General features: G+C 34.9%; 1 protein-coding gene across 2 annotated transcripts in view; it reads right to left on the reverse strand.

Moving 5' to 3' along the window:
* The window catches only part of MYOM2 (myomesin 2), a 76,684-nt gene that overhangs the window by 23,581 nt on the left and 34,499 nt on the right, over positions 1-18,604 (reverse strand). Inside the window, exons 16-26 of one of the 2 annotated variants that reach the window (XM_019286235.3) lie at positions 16,811-16,994; positions 13,409-13,583; positions 11,943-12,064; positions 11,141-11,161; positions 9,651-9,838; positions 7,330-7,456; positions 3,049-3,227; positions 2,733-2,847; positions 2,029-2,185; positions 1,821-1,927; positions 11-55 (exon numbers count right to left, since the gene is read on the reverse strand). In XM_019286235.3, the coding sequence (XP_019141780.3) occupies positions 11-55; positions 1,821-1,927; positions 2,029-2,185; positions 2,733-2,847; positions 3,049-3,227; positions 7,330-7,456; positions 9,651-9,838; positions 11,141-11,161; positions 11,943-12,064; positions 13,409-13,583; positions 16,811-16,994 (1,420 nt within the window). The remainder of the gene's footprint in view (positions 1-10; positions 56-1,820; positions 1,928-2,028; positions 2,186-2,732; positions 2,848-3,048; positions 3,228-7,329; positions 7,457-9,650; positions 9,839-11,140; positions 11,162-11,942; positions 12,065-13,408; positions 13,584-16,810; positions 16,995-18,604) is intronic. The other variant, XM_010406405.4, reaches the window with a different exon arrangement.

Raw genomic sequence — 18,604 nt, forward strand, 5'->3', positions numbered from 1 at the left:
TTCAACTTACTTGGATTCTTTATTTCATAGCTTAATGCCATCAAACGTTCAAACTCTGAAAATAAGAAAAATGTCCATGTTTTAATTTATTCTGAAAAAATACAGACAGCAAATGAGTGTCAACGAAAGTATAAGCATCAGCAAAGTTATTTCCTTAAAGCTTGTATATGAATACACAACGCTTCATAAAATATTTAAATTCTGATACATGGATTTGGCAAATGCTCCTATTGCACGCATTTTAGTGTATACTCTCTTATGCAAGGGAATCTAAACAAAGCCCAAAATCTATTTTAAACTTCGAAAACAGCAATACAAAAGAAAGATGGGAAACAATAGCTTCTAAGCAGTGTACAAGGTTCCTTTATCTGCTGACTTCCTTTCTCGCGCTATTCCTAAAACTCTTGTTTTACTGTGGCAGAAAACAAGATCAAGCGCAGGTTAGTCTGAAAACAAAACAGAAAGTTCTAGTGAATGCACTCGATCCTCAACAGGGCTGTTCAAGAGTCTAGAATTCAGTTTTTTAGATTTTCATACTAATCCTATTTATCATAGTCATTACCAATAAAGATTTGGAAAATGAACATTACTGCTAATTCCAAATTTACAGATAATGTAAAGACCAGAGAAAATTAGCATCGATTTATGACATGATAGAGGATTTTGCAAAATTGCAGAATTTATAGCTGTTGAGAGAGTAAATGGGCAGTGAAATAATGGTTTTCAGTGCTAAGACGCAAAATCTGATACTTGTGCAGGGATCCAGTACAAACAAAATTGTAATTTTGAGTGACATATGATCAGGAAAGACATAGGCAAGTATGGGGTGGGAAACACCTTCAGTGCTCTTATACAAAAAAAACTTCAAAGGTAGATCTGATGGTGACAAGACCTACAGTGTGATTTCAGAGTGATGCTTCAAAACTTAGTCAAATGGCAATTCTCATGATTAAATGCAATGGAAAATTACAAAGCACATATTGGTCATAACTAATGACTAAGAGTCCTCATAAATCTTCCATGTCCTGGAGAATCTTTTTTTTTTTTTAATCTGAACATGGATTTCTTCTCAACACCTACTTGGAAAGGGTGGTTTGACATGTTTCTCACTGTGATAATAGTCCTGCCTTCTATCAGACTCCCACTTAGTCTCATCTCCTCTCCATAAATGACTTAATAGGATGAGAAGCAGAGGGATTTCAATACTTGAGGAACTGGGCATAGCAATTACATCTGAGGACTGGGAAACACCAAAGTAATTTTTATTTTGCATAAAATAAACTCTCCTCTTTGCTTTTTATGTCAGCATTTCTCAATGATAGAGCAAAGTCAGACTAAAGCAAATTAATTGCAACGCCAATGAAACAAAATAGCTACAATGAAATATAGCAAAACTAACATAAATGTACGCCATATGATAATTTGACCCAATGTATTTAGATCTTTTTAAAGCATCATCCTTTTTCTCACTAATTTCCTGCATCTCGATTATGAGATACTGCATCTAGAGCCTCAAGCACAACTGAAAGTGTAAGGTATATTTGCAAACATTGTTATAATCCCAGCATAAAGAAAACAATTCTAATTTGCCATGTTTTTTATCTTTATCTAGAAAATATTGCCTGAAGTTACCTCAGCTTTCATTATTATGATAATCAGAAAAATAAGTAATCACACGAAGACTGCATTGTGTTCTTTTTTGTTTTTTCTTAATGCATAGAAAATAATGTGAGAGTTGTAGGGTTCTTTTTTTCTTGGGCAATTTTCAGTGCACTTGAGGCAATACAATGAAGAAAGACTTGAAATTATAAGGACCTTACCTTCATCATCCATAATGAAGCTGGACGAAACCCCATCTGTGTCACTAACTGAGATAGAGTAAGTTCCCACATCTGATTTATCAGGATTTTTGAAGTACAGTTTAGAACTAAAATCATTAATGAAGAAGAATATAATTAGCTCAGTATACCATGTCAAGAAATTTAACATGAAAATTTTCTAATATTTTGGTAGACTGGCATGACTTACTGATTTCCTTCTGTTTCAATCTTAAACTTATGAGAATCATCAATCTCCTCATAAGATTTACCCCATGCAAAATGAGATGCATCTGTAGCTTCTTTGCACTCAAAAGCCAGGTAAATATTACCCTCATCATCCACACCTGAATATATTTCTTTTGTTCCTGCAAAATAGGAATCAACTCAAATGTCAAGGCTGCATTTTTCTTTCAAGGTACAAATCATAAATTAATAAAGCCCGCACCTATTTTATCCTAAAAGATACTGATTTTATTAGCAGGTCTTAGAGCATGTTTATGTCATATGCTGACTAGGCAACACATGCTAGTAAGTTTCTTACTCTACACGCAAGAAAGGAATGTTAATACTAATAAAGGCTTATTGAGAAAAAAAACCAATAAGATATAACTGAATATGAGAACACACAAAAAGTTTAAATAAATCAATTTTATTATCATTCCTGAAGCTTTAAAAAATGTGTTGTCACACCAAGTTGCACCTTGTTCGAATAAAAACCAAAATACCTGATTATCAAATAACTCCTACAGTAAGGAACAAATTCTTATCACTATATCTGTATCTGCATGATTTTTTCTTTAAGTTTTAAGGCTAAGACCTTCTTAATTCTTGAAATACTTATATGTGATACAATATCAAATTAGATTGATTGAACTCAATTCCAAGTATTATAATATTTTAGAAGCATTTTACCTGGCCGTTCCTCAACAAGCACTGGTTCAGATATCTCAGATGACTTGCCTGCCCCAGCATCATTCACTGCACGAACTTTAAAAACATAGGTATGGCCCTCATGTAAATCAGTGACCTTAAACAAGATAAAGAGCAAAGTCAATTTAAAAAACAATTGAAGTTATTTTGTTTACTTATATGAAGATGTTAGCAAAAGCCAAAGTTCAAATACATATCTTTTTTGTTTGAATATATATCCTTTTTGTACTCAATAAGAACTTTTAATACTCAGTTTTATATTAATATTTGTATTAATATTAATTAATTAAAATGTTACCTTAAGATAGCGCTTTGAAGTAGGTTTCTCATTAGCAGTGATCCAGTCTTCTGCATCTACTTCTTTATAGTCCACTAAATACCCAGTAATAGGGCTTTTGCCTTCATACACAGGAGCTTTCCACAGAAGAACCACTGACGTATTTCTAACTTCACATATCATGAGACCATAGGCAGGACCTAAAATATTTCAAGTATTGGAAATTCACTTCAATATAATGAAGTTTTGCAAGCTGTCCCTGTAGAGGCCAAAATGTACCACTATAATTTTGACTGTACTTGCTTTCAAAAACTTCAGCCTTTACAATACAGCTGGTGTATGTGGTATTTAGGTCATTTTCCCCTCATGGCTGTATACAGCAATACCTGCCTTACACAGTGAGTGACATTAGTATTCTGAAGCATACTTGCTTAGCTAGATCTCAGTAGCTCTCTTTTAAGGGAAAGTTAATCATGTGGAAAAATCCATGCAGTTTAAGATTTTCCAACAAGCAAGAGAGGCTTCTTGTCTCTTAGTTAACTCACCAGCCCCACATCAAAGTTGCTTCACTGAGCCTGATTCAGGTTCATAATTTAACATCAGGATTTTTATTTTTTCATTACTATACGTGAGCCATGATCTTTCAAAATAATCCAAAACTCAGTGGCACCAAGGGACTTTGGATCAGGCTTCTTGTTCCCTGACAGAAGAATTTTTTTTTATTGTGAACTAGGTAGCTGCAGCCAAGAGGAACTTCTCAGGATGAATGATACTTGGCAGGAGAAATATTTAAGCCAAAAATATCCTGATACTCTACAAATATCCTGATACTCTACAAACAAGAGAGTTTATATGTTTGCAGGTACTAGGTTTTTCCCTACTATACTTTCCTTCTCCTTCACTTAACTGTTCAAGTGCCATTCAGTCTAACTTATAGTAATTATTTTTTACTATACTCTTGATACTTTTTACACTAGTAAATAAATTTCAATGTAAAGGCATAATCATGTCAATTTCCTACCATAGTCAAAATACCCATGACAAAATACTCATATTCAGTCAAATTATGTAGCTTGCTTCTTGTGCTGTAGATGCAGAGCAAGGAAAGATGAAGACTTAAGGATTAACTTGAGACTTAAGGATTTTCTCAGTTTTCAAGATACTGATTTTCCCTATAACACATCTTACCATTTAAAATAATAATAATAAAAAAGAGTGGAAAGCCTTACAAATAACTCTGATTACCTTTCCAGCCTACTTGATGTTAACCAGTGATGAAAGAACATAAAATCTGTAAAGGATGATATTCGGCAAATATACGGGGGGGGGGAAATCCAAACCTTTAGAAAAGTTTTTCTCCAAAGTGGGTAAACACATTTCAGAAAAGCATATTGAATACCTGTTACAGACCTTATAAGGATAAATATTAGATTTCTCATGGAAAGACTGCCATTTTCAAGGCACCTAAAGCCTTCCCTCAGGGCTCTTTAAAAATCCCAATCTAAATGTCTATATATCCACAGATAATTAAAATTCCACTGTCAAATGGACCCGGTAGAAATCTAGACAGTAGAAGGAAAAGGGTAATGAAGCACGTTCTATTCTGAGGATTCTGAGACCCTGTACATTTCTTTTTATTTAAAGCAATGTAAGACAATTCATTAACTATCATTGCTAACTCACAGAAACTCACAGCGACATGTAAGACTAAAATTCTGCAGAAGGATGAAATAATTATAGACTCTGGGCAAGGAATCCATCACTTATGCTGGAAATCCTGCAAAAGGTTTTGGCCTTTCTAAGGAAACCTTCTTTCTATATCAAAAAGTGGAAGAATATTTTGTTGACACTGGGAGTATTTTGCAGTCACATTACATTAGTCCTCAGTGTCTTTAGTAAGTCACAGAAGAGGGTCAGGCTCTTTCTCCCAGTTTTAAATCTCAATTATTTGTTTTCATTATTGTTAAGCTATTGTTTAAAAACGTATTTTAAGGAAGGCTTGTGAAATATTTAACAGGTTTGGATATTTGGGGTTTTTTAGGGAGAGGGCAATGGTCTTGGCTTGTAGTGGTTTTGTTATCTCTTTATCTATCATTTAAAATGAAGGATAATCTTCACTTCTTTACACACTACATAATTCCAATGATGTTTTGAAAACACTGTAGAGACCATAAATCATAGATCACTTCTTTAAGAAAAATAATTGTTCAAATGAGGATGCACTTACACTAAATATTACAAGAGTATAAGAAAATGTAGCTAACATGAAGTGAGTTAAGGTCAGGAGACTAAACATTTTGTTATTGACAATTTTGTCATTAAATCCATATGGTAAGATTTATAACTCTGAAGAATTTAGCTATAAAAAATAAAGACAAACAGCTTTTCAGAAAAAGAATATGGGCATTAAAAAGGACTAAACTTGGAACTTAACTGTGTAATTTTTGTTTTAGAGGGCAAATAGAAGGGGATTTGTAAGCAGGAAAATGCCTTTCAGAAGGTGGAGTTATAGTTTCTCTATTCAGCATTGAAAAATCTTTATTTGGAGTAGTATCTCCAGTCTGTGCACTGCCATTCAAGAAAGAAATGAAACAACTAGAAAAGAAAAAGTTAGAAAAAGAACAAAAAATTCTTTTAAATAGCAATAAGGAATACATGATCTAAAGGGAATGTTGCAGGAAGAAAAATTCAGGAATATAAGAGAAACTTTTAAACTGCAAGCAGCAAGATTAGGAAGATTACTTTGGTTCTTGTCCAAAGTACCTGGACTTTTCATGAGAAGACTTTAAAGGTGCATTAGACAAGCCTCTGTCAAAGAGATAGGGATAGGTAACCTGAAAGTGAGTGAGCAGCTGGACTAGATGACATTTGAGAGTCTCTCCTCATAAACAATTCCATGATCTTACTGAATTCCAGGTAAGAACTACCTTCTACTTATAGCATAAAAAAGAAAACTGAAATTTCCCTGCCACCTCATGCCACCTCACTAGTAATTTTGATAGTTTTACAAATCCAATTTTAGGAGTTTTGTGGGGTTCTTTTCTTTACTGAGAAAATAACTGTTCCGGCATGGAACAGATGCTTTAAGTGTCAGACAGCTCCTGATGACATAAACAAGTATTAGAGTGGATTTTTAGGTATATATCAAAGCTCAAAGTCATATATAGAATTCAATATAACAACACAGCAGTATTTTACAGTGTTTGTGGAAAAAGAAAGTAGAAGTATTTTAAAGTGGTGGGTCTCTGTGTTTTCACTATGGGCTGTACTTGTAATACACTTTGTTTAAGCAAATCAGCCCAGACATCAGAAATGGCTTTAGAAAATGTGTTGCTCAGTATGAGTAACAGCGTTACAGTGTTATAAAATATGCAGAATGGACCTTCAGAAACCCTTTTATGGCTTATTTACGGGATTTGAGTGCTGCTGGGGGGGACTAATTCTTTAGCTGTTTAACATTTTTTTATGTTAAAAATATTATATAATATATATTATGTACAAATATAGCATATAACATATACATAGCATATTATGTATTATATTATGTATTACATAACAAATTTATATACTTACATGAGGTAGATTACAGTTTAACTTCTTTTTGGTGAGGGTCCTAAATTCATAGTACTTCTAACTATAATTAATAGTCTTCAGCTACATCTACACTGCTAAACTACAGACAACCCAAACACAGGGTCTGAGTACTAGCACACAGCCATTCCTACTGTATGTTTGTTAGCACAGTTGTCCTAACACCTGGCTAATAATAATCTCTCAGGTAACACCTAGGTACAATCTAGAGGAAACACACATACATGGGCATGTTATTTGAGTCTAGGAGACCAGCTGTCAAGATGTCAAGAAACAGGCCCCTCTTTTGTGTTATTTATGACCAAAAGCTAACATAGTTTTGGAGTCTGAAACTCCAGGAATATTCTTAGTAGACTGCATTTATGGTGCAGAGATATTGTACAGGTGGTGAGTGTAAGGTGGAGCTTGTAGGGGTTGAAGAGGTGGTAGAGATACATAGACTAAAGGCTCAACACTGTTCTGAGCTGGTGAGGGCATTGAAAAAGGGAACTCAACAAGCTAAGTAAAGGTCATCTATTTCCCAGGAGACTCAGTGTCATCACTGGAGGTGTGGTGGTAACTTTTAACAGATCTCAGAAGCAAGAGCAATCTCAACAGGTAGTATGGAAGAAATTGAGCAAAAGACATCCTGCAGACTTTGGCTGGCACTCTGTGGCTGTGTTTCAAGGATTTTATACTGAATTGAGATTCATGAAGAACTAATAGACTTACCAGGCTCTGGCATAGTCCAAGCTTTACACTTAAAATGCTCACTGGGATCTGAAGGTTGACCTATTCCAATCAGATTTGCAGCAGCAACTTTGAATTCATAGAAGGCATCTTCAGTCAAATCCTCTACCTTTTTTCATTTGATAAAACAATTCAATGTATCAAAAGCCATGATTTATATTCATTTAATAAATACTTGAATATAAACATTGGTTAATTAATTATCAGGCATTACTACCGTGCTGAAGGATGTAATTTGAAAATTTTATCCTTAAACCAAACACACTGCAGAGTTCTATATTATAGAACATAATATATATTCTCCACGTTTCAGTCACATCATCCTAGGAATAACAGCACTCATATATTGGCATGAAAAGTTGTAAAAGTTTAGAGCAAAGGTTCAAGGAGCCCAATCAATAAATGACCACTAGCAGACACTTATGGGTGAGTGTTCTAAAATGAAATACCTTCCTGCATTGTTTGTGAATGACTGTTCATAAGTCATTCACTTAACCAAGAGTTCAAATAGTGTTTCGGTTTAAAAGGTTACAGCGGACTAACCAAGGAAGAAAAGGAAACAATAGGAAACTAAAAGAAAAAACAATCCAATCAGTTCCAAAATGTGCTGGTATAACTCCAGGAAAGAGCCTCTCAGTACTATTTCATGGCTTATATTAATCTTTCCCACAATTATATTTAATCATATGTCTCAAGAGAAAGAGTAGAATTTCTAGGGGAGATACCAAACAGTTTTAGATTTTCCTGAATAAATAGTTCTCTTTGAAAGTGTGAGATAAAAAAAGGATTTTGGTGCAATTTTATTAATGATAAAAACATGTGAGGGTAACGAACATATGGGGTAGCATCAAATACAAGACCAAAGCAAACAAGGTAATGCTGAAAAGTCAGGCACTAAAATAATTTAGACACAATTTCCTGAAGATAAGGAAATATATACTGTGACCCACAAGACCCAATAACAGCTCAGCCTGTAAAAATTATTTTGAAATCCCAGGTTATTAAGGGAAAGGATACTTGTGGAGTTCCCATAGAATTATTTAATCAGAGAAGGTTAAACCTTCAGTGATTTCCCAGCGCTGCAATAAATATCTCAGGGCATTCTCTGTTTGCAGCATGTCATAAAATATTCTGTGCTACTAAAAGCTGTCTTGGTTTTATTTCCCATCAGTATTTCAGATTCTAGTCATTCAAACTAATGTACAAAGATGCGCCTTCAGGCACAAATACAGGTACTGGCAGGACTGACACTTAAATATCCAGTTAAATTCTGAATGGCGGCCCCTAATTTACATTACTCATTTGTTTACAAATGCATTAAAAATAAAAATATGTGGAAAGCATTGTAAGCAGTTTGCCCTTTCATGCCTATCCTACCTGCCCTTTTTTATTTCTCAACATCCATGCTCCATCTGCTATGTCAGAGATGCCAGTCATAAAATCAGTCACAAGCATGCACACACCTGAGTATTGCTGCCTGCCTTCTGTGACAGAAGCATTCTTCCTCAGCTCATCTGCATCATTATCTTCCACTTTAGTGTCAAATACCTGCAAGACTTACTTCTGCCCTAAAGGGTACAGGAAATTTGCTGACTTGCAGAAATAAAATTTTTATAATTTGTGAATAAAATCTGATTGTTTTACTTAATTTAAAAAGCATCAGATTGATTGATTGATTACTTGCTATATCCTATCTCCCTAGCTAGTCTTCATGGAAGCTGACATCCAAATTTTCCTCTTTTAAGAAACATTTAATATGTTGCAAGTGTAACCAGAAGTAATTTATTTCAAAACTGGTACTCTGTAAAGGAGGTGACAAGACATAAGGCTAAGCTTATTAATATACATGCTTTTTCAGCTGCAGGCAGATTTTGAGAGTAAGAAAAGGGACAGTTATATTTTTTCTCAATCCATCTCCATTTCGTTTACAAGTCTCCAGTTCCACAAACAGCAGTTATCTGTCCTGCTAAACACTTCCATCCTTTCTCTGTATGCTGTTACAGTGGTGATACTTAAGTGATCACTAATGAAAATAGCTTGTGGAGCATTTTATGGCTATCTTGTTCCTAGTGAAAAATGTGCTTCACACTTTTCCCTCAAAAAATTTCTATTCTGAATGGTCTTATGCACATTAAAATTTCATAGTAGGGGACAGCACTGATTCTCTACCCCAGGTTTAACATTGTTGCATCCAAATGGAAGCGGTTTTGTTGAAGTATTTAAAGAATTTTTACATTAAAAAAAAAAATCCAAAGAATTAATTCAAATCAACTCCAAAAATATAATGATCAAAAAATACTAACCGTATAAATCGTCCGGGTAATAAGGGAAGAATTGACTTCATGCCAGTTTTGATGGTTGGCTTCCCGTTTATCCATGTAATAACCAAGGATTGGTGAACCTCCACTGTATGTTGGTGCTTTCCAGCCAAGGGTCATTGAATGACCGTCACAGTTCAGAAGTGTGATACCATGAGGATATGAAGGACAAGCTACAAGGAAATTAGCAACCCGAGAGTTAGAACAGAGTCTAAAACACTGCAGTGTAGAAGTTGCTTAGGACTTTTGATATTGCTTCTGTTTTCTGCAGCATACTGCTCTCAGCAGTATAATGATAGCAAAATAGTTGTAAAGCTGCTAACCAACATTCATTTTATCACCGGATATAAACATGGAAGGTTTTAAAACTCTCAGAAGGTAGCAAGGAGGAATAGATGACCTTTGGTATGGAAATAGTAATACCAGCAAGACTCTCCTGACCAAATATTATGCCAAAAGATTGAAATGAGTCAGAAGATCTCTTCCTACTAAGAAACAAGTAAGCTGCTCAAATACTTCTGGAATACAGTAACAATCATCCAATTAAAAAAAAAAAAAAAGATGATGAACTTGAATAAAATTAAGTCGTATGACTGACTGATCTATGACCACCACAGTTTTCCTGTCCTATCCTGATATTATATGCCTCATTCAGACTGTGACTGCTTTTTCCTCTAGAAAGAAGATCTTTAGACTTTCAGTAACTTAAGCTGTATTGAGGCAAAAAGTAATGTCCTTCTACTTCCTTCTGTAGCATAAGCAGAAATGTCACCAGGGCACCTTCCTAGGGATGAAGAAAACCCTTTTCCTGAGGTTTTTAATCCCCTCCTACAGGCAAGCACCCCTTCTAGCAAGCAGTTTTGCGTTTTTCGTATACTTGAAAGTCTGGCCAAAGATACCCCTTTCTTGACACTGGGGTGCTTCAATCAGTACAGCTGAAGCTGATCGATACTTTCAGGTGAATTACCAGTATAACTTGAGAGAATGTAACTTACCTCATTCAGAAGAGAATACATTAGCAAAGGCCTTAGTACAGTCCCTGATCTTGTAGCTGTACTAATGATCACCATTTAAAACAGATAGTAATCAGCAGAACTGCCCTTTTGTTCTTTTTTTTTCAAATATGATGCTGTACTCAGAAGTCATAAAATGAGGCCTTTGCTTTTATTGCCACTTCTTGATAAATAAGAATGACCATGGCAAACTCCTGAAAATGGTCTTAAAATAACATTACGGAAAGATTCTGGCCATGCTAATGTTAAACCACCTATAGATAGTCCTGCTAAATTCCTGTTAAGGCTACAAAAATGGATAAAAGCTGTCCACATCCCATTAGTATGCATAAGATCCATGTGCTCTGTGTTTGGTGATATAACCCATGCAACCCTCATCTTCAAAACACACAGTGACAAATAGGTGTAAGTGCATTTACAACATCGTGGTGATAGATGTGCTAGTGTCAATGTGCCACCTACCCATATGAGACACACTTCCTCCTAAAAAAATCAAATAGAGTAACTTTGTCAGTAACATCCAAATGTACTTTCTATTAACCATCCTGAATTATAAACCTTTTAGAGGATTATTTCTGACAAATATGTCTACTGGTTTTCTTCAAGAGGTAGAGGCCACTCTTCTGGGGAAAAGGTGTCCTATTTAAAATTTTTCAGTATGGAATTGAAACTGTCCAGAAACTCAAATTGAACCATGATAGCCCAGATCCGTGTACTCTTTCTTGTAAATAATTATTCAACCTTTCACTCAACATGAATGATTCCCATTGAAGGTTGAACAACTGATCTTGCACAGAAATTTTGTTTGTAGGATACTTGAGGAGGTAGATTGTGCTCCAACATGGAGCAGACACAGGGGATTTTCTGTTTGGTTCAACCATACAGTAATAAAGCTGACTGAAACCCTTCTAAATGGAGCAGATTCCGGCTAAACTGTTTTGCACCACTCCAAGTCACTCAAAAACTTATTTTCCAGCTTAATCAGAATTTAAGTTTCTTTGATACCACCTAGGAGCAAAAGGCAATCCGGCCATTATAGCACATCTTACCCAATATTTTAACAGTCATTATAAATAACTTTTTTTTATAAAACAATGTATTTTCTCCAGAATAGCCACATGCCAGAGAATAGACATCATTAAGCAGATGTGCATGATGGCTGCAAGCTATACTATTATAGCAAATCAGACCAAAGGAGATGATTGCTGAAAATATGTGACTCATTCGAGAAACAAGAAGCTGAGTTGCACAGAACCACACTTACTAAGAGCTGCCTGCACTGTTACAGCCTCTGACTCCTGTGAGTTTTCACTCAGTCCTACAGCATTTGCAGCTTTCACACGGAAGACATACTTCTCTCCAGTCTCCAAACCATGAACAACAAACCTGAGTTAAAAAGATAGCATCACATATTAGTATATATTTTAAAGGAACCATTCTATGCTGCAACATGAAATTGTTGTGTCCACTAAAAAGCTCAGCTTCATGATTGCTTCACAAAGGAAAATATTTCCAAGAGGCAAATTGCAATACAATAACATGACGTAGTACAATATAATTGGATGGCACACAGGAGCAAAAATCACAGTTCTCATTAGACTGCTAGTACTGATCTAGCAGGTTAACTCAGATAAAATATAATATATTCCTTCTGAACTTTGGCCTTACTAAATTCTAATCTATTCTGGGAAGGAGCTCTATTTTTCACTGTACTTTTATAGTCATTGTCAAAAATAGTTTTCAGTTTTGATCTGAGGTTCTAGGTAATTACTGTACTAAATAAAATACTCAGAGCTGTCCTATTGTAAGATATGTTCTTGTATGAAGAAATGAAATGTTTTTTCTTATTTTTGTGATTTCCCAACTCCCTTTGACCAAGAATTGGTCTCTAGGTTTTTTTTGATCAAATTCCTTGACTTCTTGAAAAAGGACTCATCACAATACAAAGTCACTCAGTCAATAACTGATCTGATACACTACACAAAATGACATGCTTGTTATAGAAAATACAAAATACATATCTAAACTTTGCATTTGGTGAGTGATTCCAATAAAAATAAGTATGATTTCCACAGAGGAAATTGCTTGAAGAATCCCATAATGAAGTTTGATATGTTCAGGAGGGAGTGAGAAATCATCAGAAATTCAAACAGAGCTAGTGTCATGACAAGGGAATTAGAAACAGGGCTACAGTCTTTTATCCAGAGAGGTAGCAGATCAAGGAGCTCTGATGTTTCTGGAATGGACACTTGGATATCCTGCATAATTGTGTCAGCTGCCAAAGCATGTTTGCCATCATATTTATAGCAGAAATAGCCTGACCTTTTGCCCTATTATTCATGGACTATGATACAGCTTTAGAATTCCCTCTCCTTTCTCATACTCTTCCTCATGTGAATCAGGTCTGTTTACCCCATAGCATAATTCATACTTAAAAAGACATATTTTATACTTACTCATGTCCAAGACACTCAGAATCATGTCTCTAGAATCTGCTTTTAAAACTCGAAGTCATGGAATAGAAAAAATTGCTTCTCCTTGGAGAAAAAAAAAGTGAGGAGAATTGCCTTGCAATTTGGAAAACTTAGCTCTGAGACCCTGCAGAGTGTTTTTCTTCACATCCATTCAATATTCTCCTTCCATTATAACCCTATGTCTTAGCACATAAAATGTCTTAAAAATATCCTATGGCTTTCAAACTTCCCAAAAATACAGAAATATTATCAATACCTGTTATATTTAATAGGTTTATGGTTACTCTGTTCCCAGCGATTTGATCCCACCACAGAATAGTCAATGTAGTAGCCATATAAATCCTCTTCATGTTTTGGTTTATCCCATTGAACTACAACTGATGTTTTTGTATTCCTTGTGGCCACCACCTGTCCAGGTGCAGATGGCAAAACTAAGAAAAAGAGATAAAACATATACTATTAGGAAATACATAAAAATAAAAGTAATTTGAACTAGATGAAACACTGCATAATTTGGTCATATTTAATCACTACAGCTATGACTACTCCTACCATGTTATTATCATTATATGACATGTATTTTAATAGATTTCTTTCACTTAAAGTCTGGATACCTATTTATATGTGTGTATAAAAATGTACTTATTTTTCTATTTTTTTCTCAGAATGCTCTAAGCTGTGAGGCTCCCTACCTATATGACTTTATATAGGTTTTATGATAGTCAATTATAGGAGTACATCTTTTCAAATACGAGTGTGGAGAAAAGCATAGAGATAGAAAATGTTCACTCTCAAAAGTTCTCTCTCAAATAAGAGGTTGATGTACAACTTATGTCCCTGTATCATTACCATGTCAGTAAGAAATGCATATAAACTATAGAGATATGTTATCACGAGGATTAAGAAATACTGTCTCACAGTTAACTAATGTTAACCCCAATTCAGAAAATATTAACTTTTCAGGACACCTTTAAGCATATATTTGAGTGCAAATAATTTCTCTAAAAGTAGCTAGATGAATGTCAGAAGAATAGGAACATTGGTTGGAAGGGATCTGTGGGGATCATCTAGTTCACCCTATCACTGAGAGTGGGACCATCAACACTAAACTCGTGTGTCAGTCACGGGTTTGTCCAAGTCTTGAAACCTTCTGGCAATGGAGATTTCACAGCTTACCTGCGCAACCTCTTCCAGCACTGCACTCTTGCACCTTGCACCTTTCTAATTAAAAAGTATATCCAGCATGAACTTACTAAGCTACAATTTTTGGCTCTCGCCTCTATTTGTCATTTGTCAATGCTGAGAAGTTTGACACCGTCATCTTTGTAAATCTTCAAACTATATAAGCTCAGGTACATCCACCTCTCTTCATGAGTCACAATCTCTAATCCCCTGGTCATCTTGGCTACCATCCAGAAGACCTCTCCAATTTACAACCATCCCTCTAGACTAAGGAAGCCAGAACTGGGAACTAATACTCCAGAACCAAGCTCAACACCATCAAGAAAAAGAGGGTAAATCTTCCTTCAACCTGTTGACTACAGTTCTCCCAATGTACCATGGTATGCAGTTTACTTTACATGCAATGAAAGATCATTGTTGGTTTACATTGATCTAAACAGATGAATGTGCATAAATAGAACCAGAAATATTGAGATCTAAATGCAAAAAAAAATCATAGTAAGAACCAACACAGTCTGTACACTATAAAATATCTACCTGAGGTTTCATAATGTACGAAACTGAGGCAATGTCTCAACCTAACATGACAGGTTAAGAAAGGCATCCAGTACTCGCCTTTTGAAGGTATTTTAGTTTCCTCAGATTGATATTGCAGAGAACTGCAAGTGGCATGAAACAGGCAGCATGTTTTCCACTTAGTCTTTCAATATTAGAATAAAGATTAATACTTACACACTACCGCACTTTATGCAATAAATCTGTAAGATCAAATTGACTCAGTCTGAGATAAATGTGCCTACATTTAGACTTTAATGTGTGTCTACAAGCACATATTCTTAAGCTGCCATTATAGTCAAAGAGCTAGGGCTAATTCAGTTACACAAATAAATTAATTTAGGGCCATTTTGTCACTTCTTCGTGGAGTTGCCAGAGATGACTCAGGAGACAATACCTACAGTCCTCTGAAATGGCAAACTGAAAGCATTTGAAAAGGATGTCTCTTTGGTTGGTTACACTGAGCCTTCCATCAGTGGTTGGCAGGGTCTTGAAAATTATTCATCTCACCCCAAAACAGACACTCTATAGCTGAGTGACATGGGGCAACTCATGGCAACATCAGCCAACTTATCTTCCAGTGCCAATGCTTCCAATTGCCACAGTGAAAGCAGAGACATCTACTGCACCTGCAGACACCTACATGGAAACACCTAAATTTAGATTTTAATCTCAAACTGAATACACTTTTACCACTCAATTAAATTGCATCATTTTAAGGGTCATTTAGGATGGCCTAGGATACCCCATCCATTCTTTAGTTTCTGCTCATAAGCTACCCATAGTTGCTGTGCAATGATTGCCATCCCCATGAAGGTGTCTCAGTCACCCTTAAGAATATCAAATGACAGACACAAAGTGCAGGCAACTTAAACGAGCCATGTGTTTCTGATATATTTTAACTCAGGTGGCACACTCTGTCTCTGAAAATACTCCTGAAGTTTCTCTTTAAAAGAGAATCTTCTGCTTTGTGCTTTAGTTAAAGCTGTGAGTTATGCAGAAGGTGTTGCATTAACCCCTAAGGGATACCTTATTTTCTGTACTAAATGAAATAAATACAGTGTTTTTATTCCCTACCTTGGGGAAGGTTGAATGGTTTAAATAATTTATATGCATAAATGAGACATCAAATCAAGAATATACAAAAGCAAAAGATGCTTTTCTTTATCATGTAGTTACAGATGGAGCTGAAAGTATGTATTATAATTTTAACTATGGTATATCAGATACTGTAAATGTTTTTTATTTTACTAGAAAGTGTACTAGTAAGATATGTGCACTTAAAGTGACAGTTAACAACACATTAAGCTGTTATGTGTGGCATCAGCAAAACTGCAAAACCAAAACAAGTATTCAAAAAACAAGATGAATAACCACTCCCTAAATTTTCATTTGTATTTTTGAACGTGGCCCCAAGATAAACACTTCATTTTCATTTGGAAAATCATCACTGATTAGGTAGTTGTATCTTCCCCTTTTCCTGAAATCTACTCATCTGCATGCCACAGGAATAGTGCACCAGCAGTAATTTGCAACTCAGAATACTAAGAAAGAAATTAAAGGCTACCTTATCGAGCTGAAACTGTAGGAAATTAGGTAGTATATAATTACCTGAGCAAGAAAATGTAGTTATCAAAGTTAGTGATTAACCTATTGCTTTGATGTCACATTAATAGAACACTGAAGAGTGAATTTAACTTTATACTGATTATTGTTTTCAGTAGGGAGACTTGTGATCTCTAGGAAAATTCAGGGACATCTCTAAAATTTAGCTTCTTGGTCTTTTTTAAATCCATCACAGAACTGAACACAAAGTCGACTACTATTATCATAGTTATAATAATCTAATGAGACTTGTCTATTTCCAGTTTGTAAAATATATATTGTTTTTAATATTAATGTCTTACAATTAATACCTTACCAATAGTATCTTGTGGTTGTATAGGTTCTGTGATTTCAGATGGATCACTGATGCCATGTTTGTTTGCTGACAACACTCGGAAAACATATGGTTTTCCTTCTGCAAGGTCAAACACTGCATAGCGAGGAGATTTTACTGCAACCTGTGCATTGACTCTTTGCCAACTTCCACTGCCAACCATGGACTACAAAAAACAACAAAAAAAGCCATGAATCATTTCGGTGAACTGTCAAAAAATGAACATATTGTTGTATTGCACCTTGTCATTAATTCATTTAAGAGCTATGAGAGAAGGATCTCTCTAAAATGCCTGACTTAAACATATGCAAATTCTCATAGCTCTTGCATTCCATTGCTCTACAAAAAGGTCTGAATAGCTCACTGTCTCCTTGCCTTGACTTCAATATATGCACATGTGAACATACAGTCAGCCTTCTGTCAATTGTGATTGGTCCCAAAGGAATTACTCTCATGTCCTGCAAAACTCACTTGAACAGCCAAAGGTTTGGAATTAAGCAAACAAGCCCTAATCCAAATTCTGCAGAAAGATAGGGAGGGAAATGTTACTTTACTTACTACTTTATCATTATTTATTCTCTTGAGTAAGATCATATCCCCTAAAAGCATTCATCAAATGAAGTAATTACTTTTGAATGTTCTCAATGCAGCAGCTGAGCTTATCATCACCACAACTGCACATGGAGGAGAGCCAGCAAATCAGTACTCTGAGAGAAGTCTGCTGTCCATTAGATTTCCCACTTAAACTGTTTACTCTAACCAAAAATTAGTCATGGAATCTTTCAGAAATTTAAGTAAAACTCAAGTGCCTAATGAACAGATCGAAGAAAATTTCTTTGGCACATAGATAGGTGCATACAAATTACATGTTTATAAAATTTTGAAACAGTGAGTCTGGGAACAAAACCTGATAGACTGTGAACTTCTTAGAGGAGGAAGAGTGTTTCATGGCTCCTTAGAAACTACCCTGTATATAATGACACCTATGATAGCTAAATAATAAAAATGTAAACAGCTCAAGTCCATATATCAAAATCTTTTTCATAGGTACTGAACCCACCTAGTGTTCTCAACAGAAAAAAACAAATATAACATCCATTTTCTTCACAATAAAAAGCTGGAAAACATGAAATAAATATTATTTTGCCATATATTTTACTTCCTGCCATGAAAAACATTAATTTCTTCTTTTCACAAAGAATCAGCATCACATTTTGTTCTGCAGTTTATCTGTTAAAAAAGTATTTCAAAAGAACATAAAAACTTATTTCCATTTTGTGTTTCTTGAAGAATTTACAAATTTATTTTTGCTCTTCAGGACTGAATCTTCTTTATTTGAAATAAAATAATTAAGAAACACTTCCAAATTAACAGATGATGGTAGAAAGCAAAAAACAAACATTCACCTATGAACTGACTAAGATGTTCCTATATATTATTTATGCAAAAGGATTTTAGATTCAGATATTAATTAGTGTAATGAAATTCTTTTTCCTAATAATAGCCTTTTAGTCCTCATTCTCACTTTCCTTCATTAAGTTTGGAGCTTAATTGAGACTTGTTTTTTCATCCTTGTCACTGCTATGTACTGTTTCTGGAGCTATATAAATTTATCTGTATAAAACAAGCAAATAACGTATATTTTCCAACTAATTCTTAGAATGAAATTCAGCTAACAAAGTGTAGGTGTCCACTCAGTGGAAATCTACCTCTGAGCTTTTTATCTGGGTTATTTCTGCATATTCTGGAACTAACAAAGTATTTCCACAACAAGAG

Source organism: Corvus cornix, chromosome 3 (assembly GCF_000738735.6).
Source record: "Corvus cornix cornix isolate S_Up_H32 chromosome 3, ASM73873v5, whole genome shotgun sequence".
Taxonomy (NCBI): domain Eukaryota; kingdom Metazoa; phylum Chordata; class Aves; order Passeriformes; family Corvidae; genus Corvus; species Corvus cornix.